Source organism: Oryx dammah, unplaced genomic scaffold (genome assembly GCF_014754425.2).
Source record: "Oryx dammah isolate SB20612 unplaced genomic scaffold, SCBI_Odam_1.1 HiC_scaffold_3, whole genome shotgun sequence".
Taxonomy (NCBI): domain Eukaryota; kingdom Metazoa; phylum Chordata; class Mammalia; order Artiodactyla; family Bovidae; genus Oryx; species Oryx dammah.
In genome coordinates this window covers 16,304,745-16,325,849 of record NW_024070187.1, presented here as the reverse complement: position 1 = coordinate 16,325,849, position 21,105 = coordinate 16,304,745, and the positions used below count along the sequence as shown (strand labels likewise).

Genomic DNA, 21,105 nt, shown 5'->3' with positions numbered 1-21,105 from the left:
AATCCTTCAGGTTTTTTCTTTTTTAAATTAATTAATTCATTTTTAACTGAAGGATGATTGCTTTACAGTATTGTGTTGGTTTCTATCAAACATCAACATGAAGCCATAGTTTCGGTGGTTTTGTAACTGCCTATGTAATAAAATTTAAATGCATCCTGAGAACCCCTCTACAATCCAGGTTTATCCTTCCCTTTTGCGTAGTATCCCCAACCATTCTTCCTTTACTTTCTGTCATACACAACCACTCATCTTCCTTTGTACTCTCTCACCTTTCTTTCTTGTCTCAGGCTGGTCCTTGTTCCTCAAAAGCTTTTTCCCGATCCTTAAAAGAATCCAACTCCTACTTCGATGCTCAGCTCAAATGTGAACTCCTTGGTAAGCCTGCATTTTCCTCCCTGAGATAATGACTCCCTCCAGGATTCTCAAAGCAAACCTCCAATAAGCATGCCCTTCTCAGACAGCACTGCCGTTAATTGGGTATGTGTTTCTCCTTTGATTATAATGCCAGTTTCTTGGGGGCAGGAATCAGGCACCCCTCATTGCATAGAATAGTGCTGTCTCTGCTACCTGCTCCACAAATGCCTGAAGAATGAATAATGGTGAACTTTATTATGACCAGCTCTATTGCTTGCCCTCATTGGTTCCCACCTCTCCTAAGGAGTAGGCAGATGCTTTAAGAGTATATTCACAATTTCCACAACATAGGTATTAAACTATGAGAAGAAGCTATGAAATAGAAAAGAAAGGAGATAGTAAAGAATAAAAACAAACCAAATTTTGCTTCTGATCCAACTTACTTCTCTAGTTAGCAGTAAGGCTGGAGTCTTAATGGGTGCTTTTGAAATGTGTTCAGTTTCTTAGATCTTTCTAAGATCTTTGCACTCTGCCTGCAAAGTTGAGAGAATTGGAGCAGGTGACAACGTGGGTCTGGACTATTAAATGGCGGGGAAGCTGGAGAGGAGAGGACAAGCTAAAGAAACATTAATCAAGCACCATTGTCAAGATGACGCACTGAAGGATCAAAAGAGATAGAGGAGCCAAGGCTTTGCTTGTTTGTTGATTCATTCAACTAATATTCAATGAGTCCTACTATGGGCTTCCCTGGTGGCTCAGATGGTAATCTGCCTGTGATGTGGAGAACTGGGTTCAATCCTTGGGTTGGAAAGATGCCCTGCAGAAGGGAATGTAACCCATTCCAGTATTTTTGCCTGGAGAATTCCAAGGACAGAGCAGCCTGGCTGGCTACAGTCTGCGGGGTTGCAGAGTCGGACATGACTGAATGACTAACACACACACACACACACACACACACTATGTGCCAACACTGTGAGAGATCCAAGGAATTCAGTGCTGAGAAACACATTGACCCTGTTTAATGGAACCATTGAAGTGTCCCTTGGTGGAAATATTCCTCCCTTGGCACTAAACCTTGTAGGCCAGCAAAGCCTAAAGTTGTAGGAAATAGGAAGCAAAAACTTTACTAGTACATGACTAGAAGTAACAGTGAGTGGAGTCATTCCCACCTTTGACACTTGATTCCTGGACTGGTGAATCCCGGCTCTAAGAGAAGAGGCATCATACACTGATCACTGATTGACAGCACATGCTGCATCTCAGAAGACACTGTCCTGGCCCTAGAAGGTGTTGACATTAATCTGGAGGCATAACTGAGTTTTCAAAAGGCCAATTCCACCATTTCACAGAGCTGCTTCAAGGCGATGGTGCACTCGATGAGTGAATTCCGTAACATGAGCCAATCACCGCAATTCATTTGCTGTCAAACAGGTTTCTTGGCTAGAAGCAGTGCTGTGTGGGCTCTCATGATACTGATTAAGGCATTCCTCAAGTCCACACAATAGTGATTTTGGTAGAAGCACTGTGGGCAAGGATCGAAAAGTTGTATCCAGTGTAAACATCTATTTCAGTAAGAACTAAGTGCTACCGAAAGTGTTCCTGTGTAATTAACCTGCTACCAAGTGGGTGGCTCATCCTCCTGGAGAACCATGCCAGACTGTGGGCTCACTGCTGATTTCTGCTGTGGGCAGTTGAGGCGCTCAGCAGTGGCTCTAGCCGGATCAGCCTTGATGAGTGAAGTCCATGCGTAACTTCCATCCCTGCTACCATGGCTCTTTGTTTGCGGACCTGCTGGACAAGGACAGGAGTGACTGGGGAAAGAAGATGACTAATATCCACAGGAAGGGTCATCTCATCCACCTAAAATTCTTTCTCTACATACATGGCTATTTTGTGGAAATTCACATGGGGTACAAATATTTTCATACTTCATGCTGATACAGAGAGGTTTATCCATATGTCTCTCTTCAATACCTCCTCAACACCTTTCCAATTGTATTCATTTTAGTTCCCTTTAGACATCCATTTAACAAATGGTTAGCCACTACCAATGAGTCAAAATTCCCCAAGCCAGGCTTCAACAGTATGTGATCCGTGAACTTCCAGATGTTCAAGCTGAATTTAGAAAAGGCAGAGGAACCAGAGATCAAATTGCCAGTATCTGTTGGATCATTGAAAAGGCAACAGAGTTCCAGAAAAACAACTACTTTGCTTTATTGACTATGTCAGAGCCTTTGACTGTGTGGATCACAATAAACTGTGGAAAATTCTTCAAGAGGTGGGAATACCAGATCACCTGACCTGCCTCCTGAGAAATCTGTATGCAGGTCAAGAAGCAACAGTTAGAACTGGACATGGAACAACAGATTGTTTCCAAACTGGGAAAGGAGTCCATCAAGACTGTATATTGTCACCTTGCTTACTTAACTTATATGCAGAGTACATCATGCGAAATGTTGGACTGGATGAAGCACAAGCTGGAATCAGGATAGCTGGGAGAAATATCAATAACCTCAGATATGCAGATGACACCACCTTTATGGCAGAAAGCAAAGAACTAAAGAGACTCTTGATGAAAGTGAAAGAGGAGAGTGAAAAAGTTGACTTAAAGCTCAACACTCAGAAAACGAAGATCATGGCATCTGGTCCCATCACTTCATGGCAAACAGATGGGGAAACAGTGGAAACAGTGTCAGACTTTATTTTTTTGGGCTCCAAAATCACTGCAGATGGTGACTTTAGCCATGAAATGAAAAGATGCTTGCTCTTTGGAAGAAAAGTTATGACCAACCTAGACAGCATATTAAAAAGCAGAGACATTACTTGGCTGACAAAGGTCCATCTAGTCAAAGCTATGGCTTTTCCAGTAGTCATATATGGATGTGAAAGTTGGACCATAAAGAAAGTTGAGCATCAAAGAGTTGATGCTTTTGAACCGTGGTGTTGGAGAAGACTCTTGAGAGTCCCTTGGACTGCAAGGAGATCCAACCAATCCATCCTAAAGGAGACCAGTCCTGAATATTCATTGGAAGAACTGATGCTAAAGCTGAAGCTCCAACACTTTGGCCACCTGATAAGAAGAACTGACTCTTTAGAATAGACCCTGATGCTGGGAAAGATTGAAGGCAGGAAGAGAAGGGGACGACAGAGGATGTGATGGTTGGATGGCATCACAAACTCACTGGATATGAGTTTGAGCAAGCTCCAGGAGTTGGTGATGGACAGGGAAGCCTGGCGTGCTGCAGTCCATAGGGTCACAAAGAGTCAGACACGACTGAGTGACTGAACTGAACTAAGGTCTGCTGCTGCTGTTGCTGCTGCTAAATCGCTTCAGTCATGTCCAACTCTGTGTGTCAGACAATGCCAAATTGGGGGTGGCTGGTTCAGGTTTCATGGGGACTTGTTGCCCTTGATTAATAGTTTAGCCTCCACTAAGACCCAGTGGTGAGCCAGAGCTATTTCTCAAAGGAAATTATTTACCTGCTAAGGATGACATAGATTTGCTGTAAAACTCTAGGTCTTCATGCTGTGATTCACCTCAAGGGGCTTGTCAAAAAATTCATAGAGCATCTCTACCTGCCACAGACATATCTGCTGAGTCATAAGGCTCAAGTAACAGAGCAGTTTAGCACACTGGCAGGCTGAACCTGTTGCATAGTCTTTGCTTGTTCTGGGTCTTACTCAAAACAAGCAGCTTATTGGACTACTCACTAAATAGACTGGAATAGCATGACTAAATGAGGTATATGTTTCCTCCAAAATCCTAAGTGGTTCCCTAAGCATTATGCAACTTGATGGAAGGAGAAGTCAGATGCAGTAACTATCCTTTACCTTGGAAGGAATATCTCACATGTTACAAAGTTCTGCGCGCATACGTGCTCAGTTATGTCCAACTCTTTGCTCCTCTGTTCGTGGTATTTTCCAGGCAAGAATACTGAAGTGGGTTGCTATTTCCTTCTCCAGAATATCTTCCTGATGCAGAGACTGAACCCAGGTCTCCTGTGTCTCCTAAACTGCCAACGGATTCTTTACCGCTGAGCCACTGGGGAAGCCCACCAGCAGCTTAGGGTGGCAAAAAAAAAAAAAAAAAAGGAAACAAGGATGGGGATTCTTTGACCCTGAGTATGTTTATTTCAACTGTGCACTCCGAAACTAATCCCAGTATCCTCACTACCTCTGGAAGGAGAACTAAAATGAGAGCACTGATGAAGAGAAGGGGCTTCCCTGGTAGCTCAGCAGTAAATACAATGCCAGAGAAACAGGTCAGGAAGATCCCCTGGAGAAGGAAATGGCAACCTACTCCAGCGTTCTTGCCAGAAAATATCCCATGGACAGAGGAGTCTGGCAGGCTGTAGTCCATGGGGTCACAAAGAGTCAGACACAACTGAAGCAACTTAGCAGGAGCAGGATGAAGAAAAATATTTCCACATGTGTTTCTGTTGTTACATGGGCATGTATGTAACATGTTACCTACGTTTTACTTACTAATTTTCAAAGTTTAAAAGAAATGACAGGAATAGTGAAAAATCTGCAATTTCGTATTGCGTTAGAAAGAGTTTGTATAGATCATGATACATAATAGTGATTCACACAGTACCTGGCATAGAGTTATCACTCAATAAACACTGAGCTGGGGAAACAAACAATCTCATGCTTATACAAAACCCAGAAGGGAAGAGCATAGTTCAAGAGACTGTCATCTGAACTGTAAAATATCTTTGGAAATAAATCAAGGATAAAATTGTATACTATTCTCTGATTTTAAAAAAGTTACTAATTTCCTCTCTAGTGTATATTTAAATAAACTGAAGTTAGTAGTATTAATAGCCTTGATATTATCTGGTTTGTTTAGAATTTAGTTAAAAACTTATTTGTGGACTCTTCCTCTGGTGGTCCAGAGGTTAAGACTCTGGTTCCACTGCTGGGGCACGAGTTAGATCCCTGGCTGGAATACTAAGCTTCTGCACGCTGTGCAGCCAAAAAACCTCCACCAAAAGATAAAACTTACTTGTAGGGTTTACCTTCTCTTTTGACTGGCTGAGCCATTCCTGACTTCAAGGCTTTTTTATTAAAAGTTTTTACGTTAAGTATGAAAATCTTGGTAGATACGCTTTATGCTCCTTTCCTCCTTTAAGTATGGATTTGATTGTGCGCAGCAAGAATTAGTCATTTTTGCTTTTATATGTAGCTTAAAATAATAGGGCTCTGCTATACAAAATGTGTTTTTTTTTAATCCATCAACTCTGATTTTATTGAAAAACAGCAGCACTGGCGGCTGGGCAGGCAGAGAGAGGGACATTGCTCCTGCCCGGCTGGTGGCTCAGATTAATACATGATGTTTCAAGCATTTGTTTCTTTCAACATTTGTCCTTCTTCATCTACATACAATAATCACCCACTGAATTAGATTCTGTTTACTTAAGGGCATGCCCTAATGCCCATGCTTACATTCATTATTTGTTTGGTTTTCAGTCTCAAAGTTTATGTTGTATTAAAAAAAAACATTTTCTATAGGAAGATTATTGGTTAGGACACAGCTGGTAATAGATGTGCATATTTGACTTGTGAAAGATTTCTTTTTTTACCTGGCTTGTAGAACATTACAAACTCAAGTTGGAAAATATTTGAAAGTTTAAGGTATTAAAAATAATAATGAATTGGTTCTTGGAAAAAACTTTTAGCATAAAGACATGACAATAATAATTTGAAATATAGGTGAATGTGGATCACAATAAACTGTGGAAAATTCTGAGAGAGATGGGAATACCAGACCACCTGACCTGCCTCTTGAGAAATCTGTATGCAGGTCAGGAAGCAAGAGTTAGAACCGGACATGGAACAACAGACTGGTTCCAAATAGGAAAAGGAGTACATCAAGGCTGTATATTGTCACCCTGCTTATTTAACTTATATGCAGAGTACATCATGAGAAACTCTGGGCTGGAGGAAGCACAAGCTGGAATCAAGATTGCTGGGAGAAATATCAATAACCTCAGATATGCAGATGACACTACCCTTATGGCAGAAAGTGAAGAGGAACTAAAAAGCCTCTTGATGAAAGTGAAAGAGGAGAGTGAAAAAGTTGGCTTAAAACTCAACATTCAGAAAACTAAGATCATGGCATCCAGTCCCATCACTTCATGGGAAATAGATAGGTAAACAGTGGAAACAGTGAGAGATTTTATTTTTCTGGGTTCCAAAATCACTGCAGGTGGTGATTGCAGCCATGAAATTAAAAGACACTTACTCCTTGGAAGGAAAGTTATGACCAACCTAGACAGAATATTAAATAGCAGAGACATTACTTTGTCAACAAAGGTCCGTATAGTCAAGGTTATGGTTTTTCCAGTAGTCAGGTATGGATGTGAGAGTTGGACTATAAAGAAAGCTGAGCACTGAAGAATTGATGCTTTTGAACTGTGGTGTTGGAGAAGACTCTTGAGAGTCCCTTGGACTGCAAGAAGATCCAACCAGTCCATCCTAAAGGAGACCAGTCCTGGGTGTTCATTGGAAGGACTGATGTTGAAGCTGAAACTCCAATACTTTGGCCACCTTAGGCGAAGAGCTGACTCATTTGAAAAGACTCTGATGCTGGGAAAGATTGAGGACAGGAAGAGAAGGGGATGACAGAGGATGAAATGGTTGGATGGCATCATGGACTCAATGGACATGGGTTTGGGTAGACTCCAGCAGTTGGTGATGGATAGGGAAGCCTGGTGTGCTGCGGTTCATGGGGTTGCAAAGAGTCAGACACGACTGAGCGACTGAACTGAACTGATGTGTTCTGACTTTAGTTTTATTTTTTATTAGAAAGTTGATACTTTTTAAAACTTCTGTGTCTTATCCACAGTGTATATGACTTATTTGGCCCCAAGATATATAAAAGGAAGGATAAGTATATAAACTTGTTTCATTTCAAATATCTTAAATCTGCTTTATGTTAGGGCAAATGCATTTAGTTCATACGCAAACACGTAATATGCCTTTTGAATTTGTTTTACTTCCCAAGCTTCAGTCTTGTCATATGTAAAGTGGTGACATTAGTAATTACCTAATAGAATTGTCATGAAGAGTAAGTAAGAACTAATGTAAATGACAATATAATATCTGCCAAGAGGTGGTTAATTACTATTAGCTTCCCTTTAGAAGATATGAAGGAAGCTTAAAAATTTTAATTTATATGTTTTTTCTTATTTTTTTCAAGGCAACATATTTTTAATTGTTTCAAAGTTTTCCTTATTTATAAATCTATGGGAATTTCTGGAGAAGGAAATGGCAACCCACTCCAGTATTCTTGCCTAGAGAATCCTGTAGACAGAGGAGCCTGGTGGGCTGCTGTCCATAGGGTCGCACAGAGTCGGACACAACTGAAGCGACTTAGCATGCATGCATGCATTGGAGAAGGAAGTGGCAACCCACTCCAGTATTCTTGCGTGGGGAATCCCAGGGACAGAGGAACCTGGTGGGCTTCCGTCTATGGGGTCGCACAGAGTCGGACACGACTGAAGCGACTTAGCAGCAGCAGCAGCAGCAGCAGCAGTGGCTCTCTCATAATCTACGATTAACATACCTTCCTTAATGCTGCTAAGTCACTTCTGTCGTGTCCGACTCTGTGCGACCCCATAGACGGCAGCCCACCAGGCTCCCCCAGCCCTGAGATTCTCCAGGCAAGAACACTGGAGTGGGTTGCCATTTCCTTCTCCAATACATGAAAGTGAAAAGGGAAAGTGAAGTCGCTCAGTCATGTTGGACTCTTAGAGACCCCATGGATTGCAGCCCACCAGGCTCCTCCATCCATGGGATTTTCCAGGCAAGAGTACCGGAGTGGGGTGCCATTGCAGACTGTCTCTGGTAAACAGTAAGGGCAGCAAGCCTCATCTATATTTAGAGTTAGATGCTACTGCATTTTATAAGTATTTTTTATTATTATGGTATTGAAACAATTTCTCATTAACTGAGTCATTGAAAGTGCAGAACCAATGATTGCCATCCTGTAAAAAATCATGAGCTCAGCAACAAACAAAAACATAAAAACATGGGCTCAATTATAAATGTGTCAGTCTGTGCTGGATTTATAATCAGTCACTGTGAACTCTTATCCCAAAAGGAAACAGATATTTGCAGAGTCTTAAGAGTATATAAAAAAGAAAAACTAAACAGAAAACAAAAAAACTTTTTAGGCCATCTAGTCCATCCCCAAAGACAAATTCTCCATCAATTATTTTCATCCGCTTGGATTGTAAATGTCTAGCCCAGGCTATGTAGGATGGTGCCTTCCACTAGGGTGGTAAATACGGAATGAAGAGAAGTGGATGAATTAGATTTTTTTTGTAGTAGTAGTACGACCAAAAAGATTTGTTGATACTTTGGACATGGAGGGTTCATAAAGAGAGAAACCAGGAGGATTTCAAGATTTTCGGCCTGAAAGATTTTAGCATTTACGAAAAGAGCAGAGGACACGGGTTATTTAAAATAGTATTTTGGTCACTTCAAGGTCTTCGCTTTAGGCATCTTGTGGCGATGTCTTCTTGACATTTGTGATAGCTCTAAATTAGATATATATTTTCAAATGTTATAAAATATTAACTTAGCAACTATTATTAGCAGTTGTTATTATTATTATCACCACTGCTACATCAGGAAGTAAAAGCTCAACAACCTAGGACTTTCTCAAACTCTTGAAAAACCCGCAAATAAGAAAGATATTTCCCAAACTTCCCCATTCATCCTCTGGCTCTGGGAACCTAGGGCGCGCCGCGTCCAATCAGCTTCCAAAATCCGCGGCGTCTGTGAGTGGGAGGGGCTCAGATAGATTCCGTTCCCTCTGCTTCTCCGGCTTGGCCACGTCTGAAGGCCTGCAGGTCCTTGAAGGTGCATAATTCGCCTGTTTATTCGTTGGCAATAACTGAACTTCTTATTCAAATTTATATTTCACAAGATTCTATAGTACATAGCTTTGGGTCACGTCACTTATCCCATTTTATAGTTCCTCCTTTTCTTCTGGGGGTGTACACTCTACCTCCGAGCGTTGCGGACCTGCCGGTCGCTTCCCTGCGCACGCGCCGGGGAAAGGGAGGGCGGGCCTGTTTCCGGGTGGCTCGTGGGACTGGAGGCCGACAGCGTCCCTTGCTACCGCCACCATGGAGAGTTTGTACCGAGTCCCATTCTTAGTGCTCGAATGCCCGAACCTGAAGCTGAAGAAGCCGCCCTGGGTGCACATGCCGTCGGCCATGACGGTGTACGCTCTGGTGGTGGTGTCTTACTTCCTCATCACCGGAGGTAACTCGGCCTGCCTGGGGCCCGAGAGGCGCGGAGAGCCCGCCCGCCCCGGGGGCGCGTCAGTTCCCTAACTTTCAGCCAGGGGAAGCATCGCTCTGCTCTCAATCCTTTCGGAGGGTGGAGGGAAATTCTGGGGGTCACCGCCCAAAGGTTTCTTCACCCTCACGCCCTGTCTTGTATCTTGAGAGGAGTCGTGTTTTCTATCCCGTTGCCTTCACTTTCCTGGCCTCTTAGCCAAACGATCCGAGTTGAATAGCGTATTTTTCAAGCCCAGATTGTTGCTGTTGTTATTGCATGCCATGAGTTACTTAATAAAGGCCCTGGGAAAATCTGTTCTGGCCCATTCTATTTCCACTGTTAATCAGGAGGGTGTGGGACTTCTACCTTCTCTGTCTGTGGTCCCTGGAACTTCGGTAGACACTTAACAGCCTTTGGATTTGTTAGTTCAAACCTAAGGCTTCGTGTCGCTTTCTCCTCAATCAGCAATACATATGAATGGAATCTTCCGAAACCCACAGTTTTGATAAATATTTGAGGTTGGAGATAAGTCTTCAGAAGCTGTCGTATCTGAGAGAGCAGAAGTGGAGAATTTAAAGAATAAGGAGAATAGCATTACTTTTGAACACTTTTGCATTATCATCTTATCCTGTTCTTTGCAAAAGGGGCGTCGCTTTATATAGTGGTGAGTTGGCAATCCGGCTGCAGTCTGTTCATAGCCACCACCCCTTCAACATTTCCATGATTTACTCAGCACTGTGCTACTGCACTTTTGGATTTTGGGAAGTGGAGAGCTTAATTTGGAAATGATAAAATTAACACTGTACAGATTAGGGACAGCAAGAGCAGATGACTATTTTTAAGGGAATAGTCAGAGACATCATTTTCATAGATGTTTTGTGAGAATAATTGGCACTGAAGAGGGAGGTATTTGAAATGCGGGATTAGTTCTAGCATGAACCTTTAGGTTTACCCTCCTCCCAAATCTAGGATAATGACAGTTAATTTATGTTCAAAATAAGTTACATTTAAAATACTTTTTATGTTGCTAAGATACTGTCCTAGCATAAATTAGTGTTAACATTTGCTCAGCACATTAATAGGGGCTGGACTGAATAAACAAAATTTAAAATGCATGTTGCTTTTTAAAAAAAATCTTCATCTGTTAGAAATCTTTCCTGTAACCCTTACCTCCCTTGGAGCCAGGGCCTTTACTGAAAACCTCACAGTTCTCATTCTGGCTCCTTTTTCCCTGTCAATTTTTGTAATGGGAAGATTCTTTGCCCTAACTTCTGGAGGAAGTGAGAGGACCCCTTTTAGTGGCCAAGGCCATGAGCTATCTCATACAGGAGAATTACCTGAATACTGAGTGTACCTTTATAAATAAATAATACTTATTGCTGAGAAATAGTCAGCAAATAATGTACTGAGTCCCCATTAAGTTGTAGGCATTAAGTACTGGAGAGAACAATGACTATAACAGATAAGGGCCCTCCCTTCCTGGTGCTTACAATGCTATTGGTTGAGACACATGAAATGTCACATGAATTTTTCTCCATAATATTTTTTCCATTGCAGATTGCCACAAATGCCTTGAAGGAAAAGAAAAAGAGGTTTTGAAAAATAATCAGAGTTAGGAACATCATTTACGTTGGAGTCCCTGAGGAAATGACGTGTTAGCCAAAGTCTGAAAGACTGGGGCAAGAGTATCTGGGAGAGGGAAAAGTCTGAACAAATTTGGGATTAAGAGACCAATTGGTGGGTTTTACAGTTGACTTAGGATGGTGGCAGCGGAGATGGAGGAAGATATAATGAAAGATATCGTGGAAGCAGAATCTTGGTGATGATTGATTGTATGTAGGGGGAGAATGGCGTGAAGGAATTTTACTATTTTACTGGTGTCTAGTTTGAGCACTGAGTAGGCGGAAGTGTCATTTTCTGAGAAGACTAAAGAAATAAAGTGGTTTTTTGATGGGGAATGGTGAATCCAGAGGTCACTTTGGGATATGTAATAGTTGGACAGACCAACTATAATTAGTTGAAAATGTCAAGTATGCAGATAGGAAGAGAGAAAAGAGGTTTGTATTGAAGTTAGTCAATAACAAATGTTTTCAGAACTCCTCCTATAAGCTAGATATTGAAGAACAGAGACAGAATTTCTGTCCCTAAGGAGCTTCAGTTCAGTCACTCAGTTGTGTCTGACTCTTTGTGACCCATGGACTGTAGTACGCCAGGCTTCCCTATCCATCACCAATTCCTGGAGCTTACTCAGACTAAAGTCCATTGAGTCTCTGATGCCATCCAACCATCCCATCCTCTGTCATCCCCTTCTCCTCCTGCCGTCAGTCATTCCCAGCATCAGGGTCTTTTCAAATGAGTCAGTTCTTCACATCAGGTGGCTAAAGTATTGGAGTTTCAGCTTCAGCATCAGTCCTTCCAATGAATATTCAGGACTGATTTTCTTTTGGTTGGATCTCCTTGCTTACATCTAATTTTAATGGTGCTAACATTTGATAGATGTTGGCATGTTGAGGATCATTAGCATAGAAAAGCCATGTGAAGGGATAAGTTCAGTTGGGAAGAGAATGTAGAAAGAGAAGAAAATAGTGGACCAAGCCCTAGGCAACTCTGAATGTTAGTGGTTTTATAGAAGAGGAGGCTCAGCTGGAGAGAGAGCAAGAGAAACATGGACAGGAGTGTCACAAAAGCCATAAGAAGCCATCCCTCTCACCCCCCAAGAAAATGGATTTAGTAAACTGGATGGAGTGCTGCTAGGAAAGCTCCTAAGATGAGAGCTGGAAGTGTCCTTTGACTTTGACCACAGCAAGGTCATTGGCCACCTTAGCAGTGGTGGCAGAAGTCAGATTGGAGTGAGTTAAAGAATGAAGGGTAAATGAGAAAGTGGAGGCAGCAAGTTTACCAAATTCTTTTTTTCTTTTCCAGAAAGAAGCCTGGCTCCCTTTCCAAAAGGAAGCATAGAAATAGAATGTTAACTAGGAGGATCTGATGTCAAGGAAGGGTTGATGTAGGGAGCAGGAGGTTGATAGATAATACAGGAAAGAGAGGAGCTAGCCAAAGGAACAGTCTTTGAAATGGTAAGGGTGTGGAGTCCTGATGATTGCAAAGGGGATCCCATGGTGTTAGGAGGAGGGACTCTTCCTCTGCTGTAGCTGGAGGGAAGGAAGTGAAGATGGAAGCTGGCTCCAGTTTGTGGATTTGATGATGAGGTAGCCTTAGAGAATTCCTAAATGGTGGTTTTGTTATCAGAGGTGAGGGAGACAGTCTTGATATGCTTTAAAAAAAAAAGCTAAAAATGAGGATGGTGGAAAGCAGTGGAGAAGATAAAAGAGTAGATGTTGACAGTGGGAGATTTGGAAAACAGTGTTGATGGGCAGTAACATAAGTGGTCATTAAGACATAGTGAAAGATATTAACATTAATGATCTTGTGCCTCCAGTATGGCCAGTCTGCTTAATGATGTGATTTTAAAATGTCTCATTTTACTTTTAAGCAAGAAAAATTCTCTAGTTACCTCTTAATTATAGAAACATATCCAAGCATATGTGTAACATTTTTTCTTGAATTAGAAATAGCCTTTAATGTTAAATCTCCTTTATTGTGCAGTCATTCTTGAGTTTGGAAACAGTTACTGAAAGAATTCTGTCACAAAATACCTCTTTTTGGAGATAATTCTGATTTACAAGTCATTCTAAAAACACTGAGTTGAATTTCTGAATGGTTTATCTGAAGTGTAGGAGATAAGCTGGGCCTCATTTCCCTGTAATAATACATTAGAGCAGTTCTGTTTAAATATAAATTCATCTTTAAAGACAGATACTTCCTTTAACTTCAGTATCTCTCTATGAATGGGCTCCCAATCTTCTCCAGCACTCAGGCTCTAAGATTTCTCTGCTCAATTGCTTGGTGCTGTCCAACTCTTTGTGACTCCCATCTACTGTGGCCCGCCAAGCTCCTCTGTCCATGGGATTCTCCAGGCAAGAATACTGGAGTGGGTTGCCATTTCCTTTTCCAGGGGATCTTCCTCACCCAGGGATCGAACCTGCGTCTCCTGCTTTGGCAGGCAGATTCTTTACCACTAGCACCACCTGGGAAGCCCCAGAAGGAAATATTGTTTAAATACAAATGAACCTCTAGAGACAGACGGGCTTCCCTGTTGACTCAGAGGGTAAAGATTCCTTTTGCAATGCAGGAGACCCAGTTTGACCCTGGGTCAGGATGATCTCCTGGAGAAGGAAATGGCTAACCACTCCAGTATTCTTACCTGGAAAATTCCATGGACAGAGGACCCTGGCAAGCTACAGTCCATAGGGTCACAAAGAATCAGATGCAACTGAGCAACTAACACTTTCACTTTAGAGACAGATAAAAACTAAATAAATTAGAAATCCAGTCTAATCTATGTTGTTACCTTTCATTTAGGAATCATTTATGATGTTATTGTTGAACCTCCCAGTGTCGGCTCGGTGACTGATGAACACGGGCATCAGAGACCAGTCGCTTTCTTGGCCTACAGGTAAAAGATACCATTTTGAATGATTCGATGGTGGGAAAGAAGATTGCTGGGGCATGCCTGCATATTTAAAATTATGGCACAACCTATTGGGTCAATTTGTATTTTGACGATAGGTGTTTTAAGATGCTAAATTTAGAGATTGTAGGAAGTGGACAAGAACAAGAATAAAAGTATATTATCTGTTTATTAGGAAATATTTCACAATGATGGCCATAATCACTGATTTAAAGGAAGATATCAGTCTAAAATACATTTATTTATAGGCTGTTCTGGGGTCAGTTTAAAATACATTTATTTATAGGCTGTTCTGGGGTCAGTTCTGGGGTACGTATTTATTTGTAAATAAAGCTTTATTGGAGTTAGGTACAGCCAGTTACTTCTGTAACTATCCATGGCTGCTTTCAAGTTACTGTGTTAAGTGTGACACAAATTACATGGCTGACAAGCCTAAGATACATACTGTTTGGCCATTGAAGGAAAAATGTGTGGGGCTTTGCTGGTGGTCCCATGGTTAAGAATCTGCCTTTCACTGCAGTTCAATCTCTGGTCAGGGAAGATCTCACATGCTGCGGAGCAGCTAAACATGTGCACCTCAACTGCCTAGCCTGCACTCCAGAGCCCTTGCCTCTGGTGGAGCCCCTGCGCCTAGGGCCCAGGCTCCACGGCAAGAGAGTAGCCCCCAGTCACTCCAGCTAGGGCAGAAAAGCCCTCAAACAGCAGTGAAGACCCAGCACAACCGAAAAAGAAAAAATTGGACCACTGGATTATACTGTTAAATAAGAAAAATAATATTTGAGAGTTGGGAGGTCCTGCTGTTTATTTTTGCTGAGCAGTGTTCGTTGTGAAGTGAAGTGAAAGTTGTTCAGTCATGTCCAACTCTTTGTGACTGTATGGTCCATGGAATTCTCCAGGCCAGAAAACTGGAGGGGGTAGCCTTTTACAGCGGATCTTCCCGACCCAGGAATCGAACTGGGGTCTCCTGCATCGCAAGCAGATTCTTTACCAGCTGAGCTACTAGGGAAGACCCTATACTGTTAAATAAGAAAAAAAATATTTGAGACTTGAGAGTTCCTGTTGTTTATTTCCCTTGAACAGTGTTTGTTGTATTGCCTTATAAAATCCACTTGGTAACTGTCTACCTAAAGATAGCTCTTTATTTGTATTTGTGTGTGTGTTTGTGCTCACTCTCAGTGGTGTCCAACTCTTTGCAACCCCATGGACTGTAGCCCGCCAGGCTCCTCTGTCCAGGGGATTCTCCAGGCAAGAATACTGGAGCAGGTTGCCATTTCCTGCTCCAGGGGATCTTCCTGACCCAGGGATTGAACTGGCATCTCCTGCATTGGCAGGCAGATTCTTAACCATTGAGCCACCAGGGAAGCCCCATATTTGTATTTACAGTTACGTGAATGGTATTCCATGCAGAGAATATTCCTGGAAAGATTACTGTGGTTCTCTGCGGGGAAGGGGAATCCAGGTAGCTGGAGATCCTGCTGGTAGGGAGGCTTCTCACAGGGTTGACATTTGACTTAGAATTTCGAAACTGCTGCATGTGTTGTTTTCAGTTAAAGCAATTAGTTTAGCAAACATATGTATATATACACATACATACACACATAAATGCATATACTTTCTTTACATGTGTCTTTGCATAAATCATATCTTTAACAGAGAAATTTGCCTTTCGGGGTCCGTGAACTCTTGAGAATTTGAAAGCTCTTCATCCCTAGAAAGAGATGCCCCAGGTGGCGCAGTTGTCAAGACTCCGCCTGCCGGCACAGGAGATGCAGGGGGCTCAGGTCCGACCCCTGGGTCGGGAGGAGCCCTGGAGGACACGGCAGTGCGCTCCAGTGCTCTGGCCTGGGGAGCTCTGTGGACAGAGGCGCTTGGCAGGCTACAGTCCCTGGGGTCGCAAAGAGCTGGACACCGTTGAGCACGCGCACACACTAGAAAAATCACACGCCCGTATATACAAGAACTTAAACGTTTATAGGTGACTGGAACTCTTTGTGGAGTTCATGAAGCCTTAATTAAGAAAACTTGCTTTTAAAAATTTCCCTTTGAAATAAGAGGTTTGTTAATTACTATAAAACTCAGGAAATGTTTCTAACCATTTCACAATTTGAAATTGATAGTAGACATTTAAATAAAATAACTTTTAAAAGCAAAACTAAAATTCTGAGTAAAAGGTTCATGTACCTATAGTAGTTCACTTTTTAAGCTAATAATTAAAATGTGCATATTGATTTTACATACAGTTGTGTTAGTTGAGTTTTAAAGTTTTTTTTTTTTTTTTTTGAGCATAAGCTCCATGAAGATGAAAGATTTTTCTCTTGTTTTGTTCATTGTTATATTTCCAGAACCTAGAACAGTAATTGATGCATAATAGGCTCTCAATAAATATTTATTGGAATGAATAGCCAGAAATATGGTAGAACACTTATAAGAATAAAAAATAAACACAAAAATGTTTTAGCAGAAATGGGAATTTCAATCTGAGGAACAAACTTTTTATTTTTCTGGACATTTTCATTGACTCTTTTGCTGTTTTCTTTCTTTTTCAGAGTAAATGGACAGTATATTATGGAAGGACTTGCATCCAGCTTCCTGTTTACAATGGGAGGTTTAGGTTTCATAATCCTGGACCGATCCAATGCACCAAACATTCCCAAACTCAATAGGTTTCTTCTTTTATTCATTGGATTCGTGTGTGTCCTATTGAGTTTTTTCATGGCTAGAGTATTCATGAGAATGAAGCTGCCGTAAGTTATTCAGTGCTTTGTATAATCAATATCTTAACTTGCAAACTAGTAAAATAATTATCTGGATCACGTGAAATCATAGGAGATTTAATTTAACCCTCATTTAAATAGATGAACATTTTGAGAACCAAAGAAATGTGTGACTTGCTTAAGGTTAGTTAGTAGCAAAATGGAAACAAATAGATCTTCCTGTTATTTCCATGTATGTTCATGAGAAAATACAGTTATTTTGCTGTAGCATCAGTGACCACTGATGGAGACTTTTCTCTAAAAGTGCTTTTTGGTTAATCTGTAACCTATGGAGGAATTCCCATAGTAGCACTAATAACAATAGAGAGTATTTTCAAGCCATTAATTGCTGCTGCTTTCTGAATATTGATAGGAGGAAAATTGATTAACCCTTGGACAGAAAAGAGACTTTCATATATATGTTACATTATTTAGATTCATGCAGAAAGCTTATGTTATCTTTGGAACAAAATAAATTGGTTTGGGAATTCCTTGGCCGCCCAGTGGTTAGGACTTGGCGCTTTCACTGCCAGGACCTGTGTTTGATCCCTGCTTGGGAAACAAAGATCCTGCAAGCTGTGTGGCGTGTTGCTGCCCCCCCAGAAAAGAAAGAAAACGGCACTTGAAGGATAGGATAACAGAGCTGAGCTATCTCCTGCTTAGAAAAAAATTTTGAAAATTGTTTAATTCTCTGGATTGTTTTCATCTTAACTTTTGTAATTATTTATGTAAATGTTTGTCTTCTGCATTCTGTAGGCCAGTTTCTAAGATAGTTGACTAAGATCTAACAATAGGAAATGAGAAACAGGAGTATACTCTCTGGGTTTCAGGTATAGATAGATGTAGTCAAAACAGAACAATAGTCTAAACAAAAAATTGCTGATTTCTATAACTTACCAAGCAGCCAAATCTAAGGTTTAAATCTTGAAGAAGAAGGACTTTATGGTCCTCTCTCTGATGTGGTTCCTCATCTACAGCTCCTAATACCTGGCACCTTGAGTGTGGTGTGGGGAGAAACAATGGACAGGTTTAGAAAATGCAAACAGTATTGCATTTTTGGCATATTTGCAGGCCCCAGAGAGATGATGAGCGAGGTCTGTGGGCCTGCATATTCCTCATGACGGGTATGGTTACTACCACCAGCAAGGAAGGGATGTGTCATCTTGGGCATAGATTCTCTTTGATGTCCCAACGTATAGAAGCAGTTAGATATGTAATAAATGAGACAGCAACAACAGTACAGTAAAAAAAACACCAGTAACCAGGAATTTTTTCACATCAGATAAGTTGCTAGCATCTGAGATAAAAGATGGCTATGCTGTAAGACTTCCAGGGTGGCACTCACTTTCACCAAGAATCTGATATCATTAACAGGAGTTACCTTGAGAAAACAATAGCAGTGAAAGGGTACAACCTGCTTTATATTTTCTGATCTATGCTTTTTAAAAGACCTGATGTCCTTCCTTACTGACATAGTTTTAAACATTAAAAGATGGCTTTATTTGATGCGGAAGCAGAGGTCACACGCTAATTACAAGGAAGAATAACACAGCGTGTAACTATATCCAGAGATAAATGTCCTATGTTTGCATATCAGCACATGCAGATGACCGACAGCTGTCCCTAAAGAGTCCTCGGTTCTTTTGTTTCATAGTGTAAGCTAGCTGTTGAGCAGCTTCCCTTGGTGCCAACCCTGGTGGTGGACACTTTTCTGAGAATCTTCTTGAACCTTTTATTTCCTGTGAAGCTTAGGTCTTTTTTTTTTTGTTATTGTTGTTAAGACTTATCTGGCAGAGATTTTAAGTTATTATAGGTTTAATCTTTTTTTTTTTTATAATGGAGTACTGTTGGTTTACAGTGCTGTGTTAATTTCAGGAGTACAACAGAGTGATTCAGTTAGATATGTACACCTATCGGTTCTCTTTCAGATTAAGTACTTGTGAAGCTTAGGTCTTAAAGTATGCTTTTTATGAAGTATCAGGCATTACCTTAGCAAATTTACGTGGAGGTCTTTAAAATCAATATATACGTTAAGAACCTTTTTATTTTTTATTCAACCCTGGGTTGTCTCAGGGTTGTGAGATTAAAGTTGTGTATCTCTGTGCTCAGAGTGTGAATCGGCCAGGCTGGTAGAGCAGAAGGAAAGGGATAAATGAGTTCTAAGGAGATCACTTAGGCTGCACGTAGACCCAAGACCTGTAGGGAGTCAGGTAGGTCTAGGAGCCAGAAGGAGGAAAATCACATTCCTGAGTGTCTGCGCTGTGTCAGGCATGATGTGAGGTATCAGCCCCATGATGCGGTTTTTTGCCGCCACCTTAGAGAGGAAGAAACTGGAGACTCTGAACTAATAATAGCTAATGTTTGTCAAGTGCTTACTGCTGTGAATAGCAGTTACTATATTGGTAGATTCTCTTATATAATCCTTTAAATCTTTGATGTAACTCCATTTTACAGATGAGGAAGCTAAGGTTTGCCCAAGCTTATCTACTCATGTTAGAAACAGGGTCAAAAGCAGAGAAGTTCTAAAGGCATCAAAGAGGACAGGATGTTTTCAACCCTTTCTTAATGTGGATAGTTTTACACAGCTTTTCTGTTTTCCTCTTGATCCTAATAGGTTGCAATGATTTATTGCAAAAGGAAAAGTTTGGAACTTTATAAAGCAGACTGTTAACACTTGAATTTAAAGTGGATTTCAGGGCCTACCTTGTGCATTTAGTAAAAGGATCTCCTATTTGAACATTGTGAAGTTTGACTTGCTCAACAGCTACAGCTGACGCCCCTGCCCACCATCAGGACATTTCTTAAAGAGACAGGTGCAGGGTGCAAGGGCTCACTTCCCAGGCATGGACAGCTCCTGGTCCCTCCATCTTACACTTTGGTAATATTAGGCTTTTTAGGATGTCAAAATGAGCTGCTTTCTATAAAAAGCTTTGTGACTCTTGTTGGAATTGTGAGAGTCCAAAGGAAATTGATTCTAACTCTTAGCTTTAACTTTTACATAACATTTTCTTTTCTTTCTTTTCTCATCTAGTGTCATTTAGCATATTGGTTTGTAAATTTATCCTTTGAGGGGGAAGGATAATGGAACCAAGGCCCAGTAATGTATTTATTTATTGAGGGGGCAAGATATGAAATAATAACCATAATGAGGAATCACACATTTATATTTTCAGATTGTCCTTTGATTCATCATAAAATTTGTTTGGGACACTTTGAAATGTTGCTTCCTTTTCACTCTTTGTGTTTATAAATTTTATGTTTTACAGGGGCTATCTGATGGGTTAGAGTGCCTTTTGAGAAGAAATCAGCAGGTACTGAATTTGCTCCTGTTAATGAAATTTTAAAGGCTGTACCGGTCCTCAGATATGAAAAACAGAGAAGGATAAAAAGCAGCAGAAAAGAAACATCTAGTGAAAACATAGGAAGCATATTAAAGCATGGACTAGAATGTCTTGGTGTCAGAGACAAGCTTATCAGTATTTTTTCCTGCTGGCCTTCACTGATGTACCAATGATATTAAGTGACATTTTCTTCTTCTTTTTTTTTTTTTTCATTTCTTAGAATGTACTTCATTTCTATAGCTATAATATTGAATGATTATTTTTTACAAACCCCTTAGCATTTTTTTGGAGGTGACTTTTCTGACCTTCAGAAATTAATGTAAAATCAGGACACGTGATCCCATAAACTGAGAACTCTGGACAGCTGATCAGCTTTACCAATGGTGCTTTGCCTTTAAACAGAGTGTGTGACAGTACATCGTTTCAGATATGTGTGGAAGACTGTTTCAGGAACAATAAGATGTATGAAAGGAGCATAAATAAATAATTTTTCTAATTAACTTTGTTTTTTTTTTTTCCATTGGCTGATGGTATTAATCTTCAGTCTGTAATTAATCCACTCCCATCCTAAAACTGTCAAGCTACTGTTGGTATCTTGAAGTCTCCAGGTGTAGGTGGCAGGATGCCTTAGAGATGGCAGCTCCATATCCCTGTAAATATTCAAGCATGGGCTACGCAGTCATGTCTGTTTTAAATGTGATTGTTTTAGATGACGTTCCCTTCAGGCATTCACTTCCAGTAATTAATACAATTTTGAGCACATAAAAACATCTGTAGACTAGTCTGGTCTTCTCCTAATTTCTTCTGGCTAGGGCTTTTGGTCCCCCCAGCG

General features: G+C 40.9%; 1 protein-coding gene across 1 annotated transcript; it reads left to right on the top strand.

The window, feature by feature from the left end:
* The first annotated feature begins 9,410 nt into the window (after positions 1–9,410).
* On the top strand, positions 9,411–20,773 carry OSTC (oligosaccharyltransferase complex non-catalytic subunit). The gene is made up of 4 exons (XM_040237494.1): positions 9,411–9,633; positions 14,071–14,164; positions 16,726–16,923; positions 20,199–20,773. The coding sequence occupies exons 1-4, from the start codon at positions 9,495–9,497 to the stop codon at positions 20,215–20,217; spliced, it is 450 nt and encodes a 149-aa protein (XP_040093428.1). The 5' UTR covers positions 9,411–9,494; the 3' UTR covers positions 20,218–20,773.
* Positions 20,774–21,105: the final 332 nt, after the last annotated feature.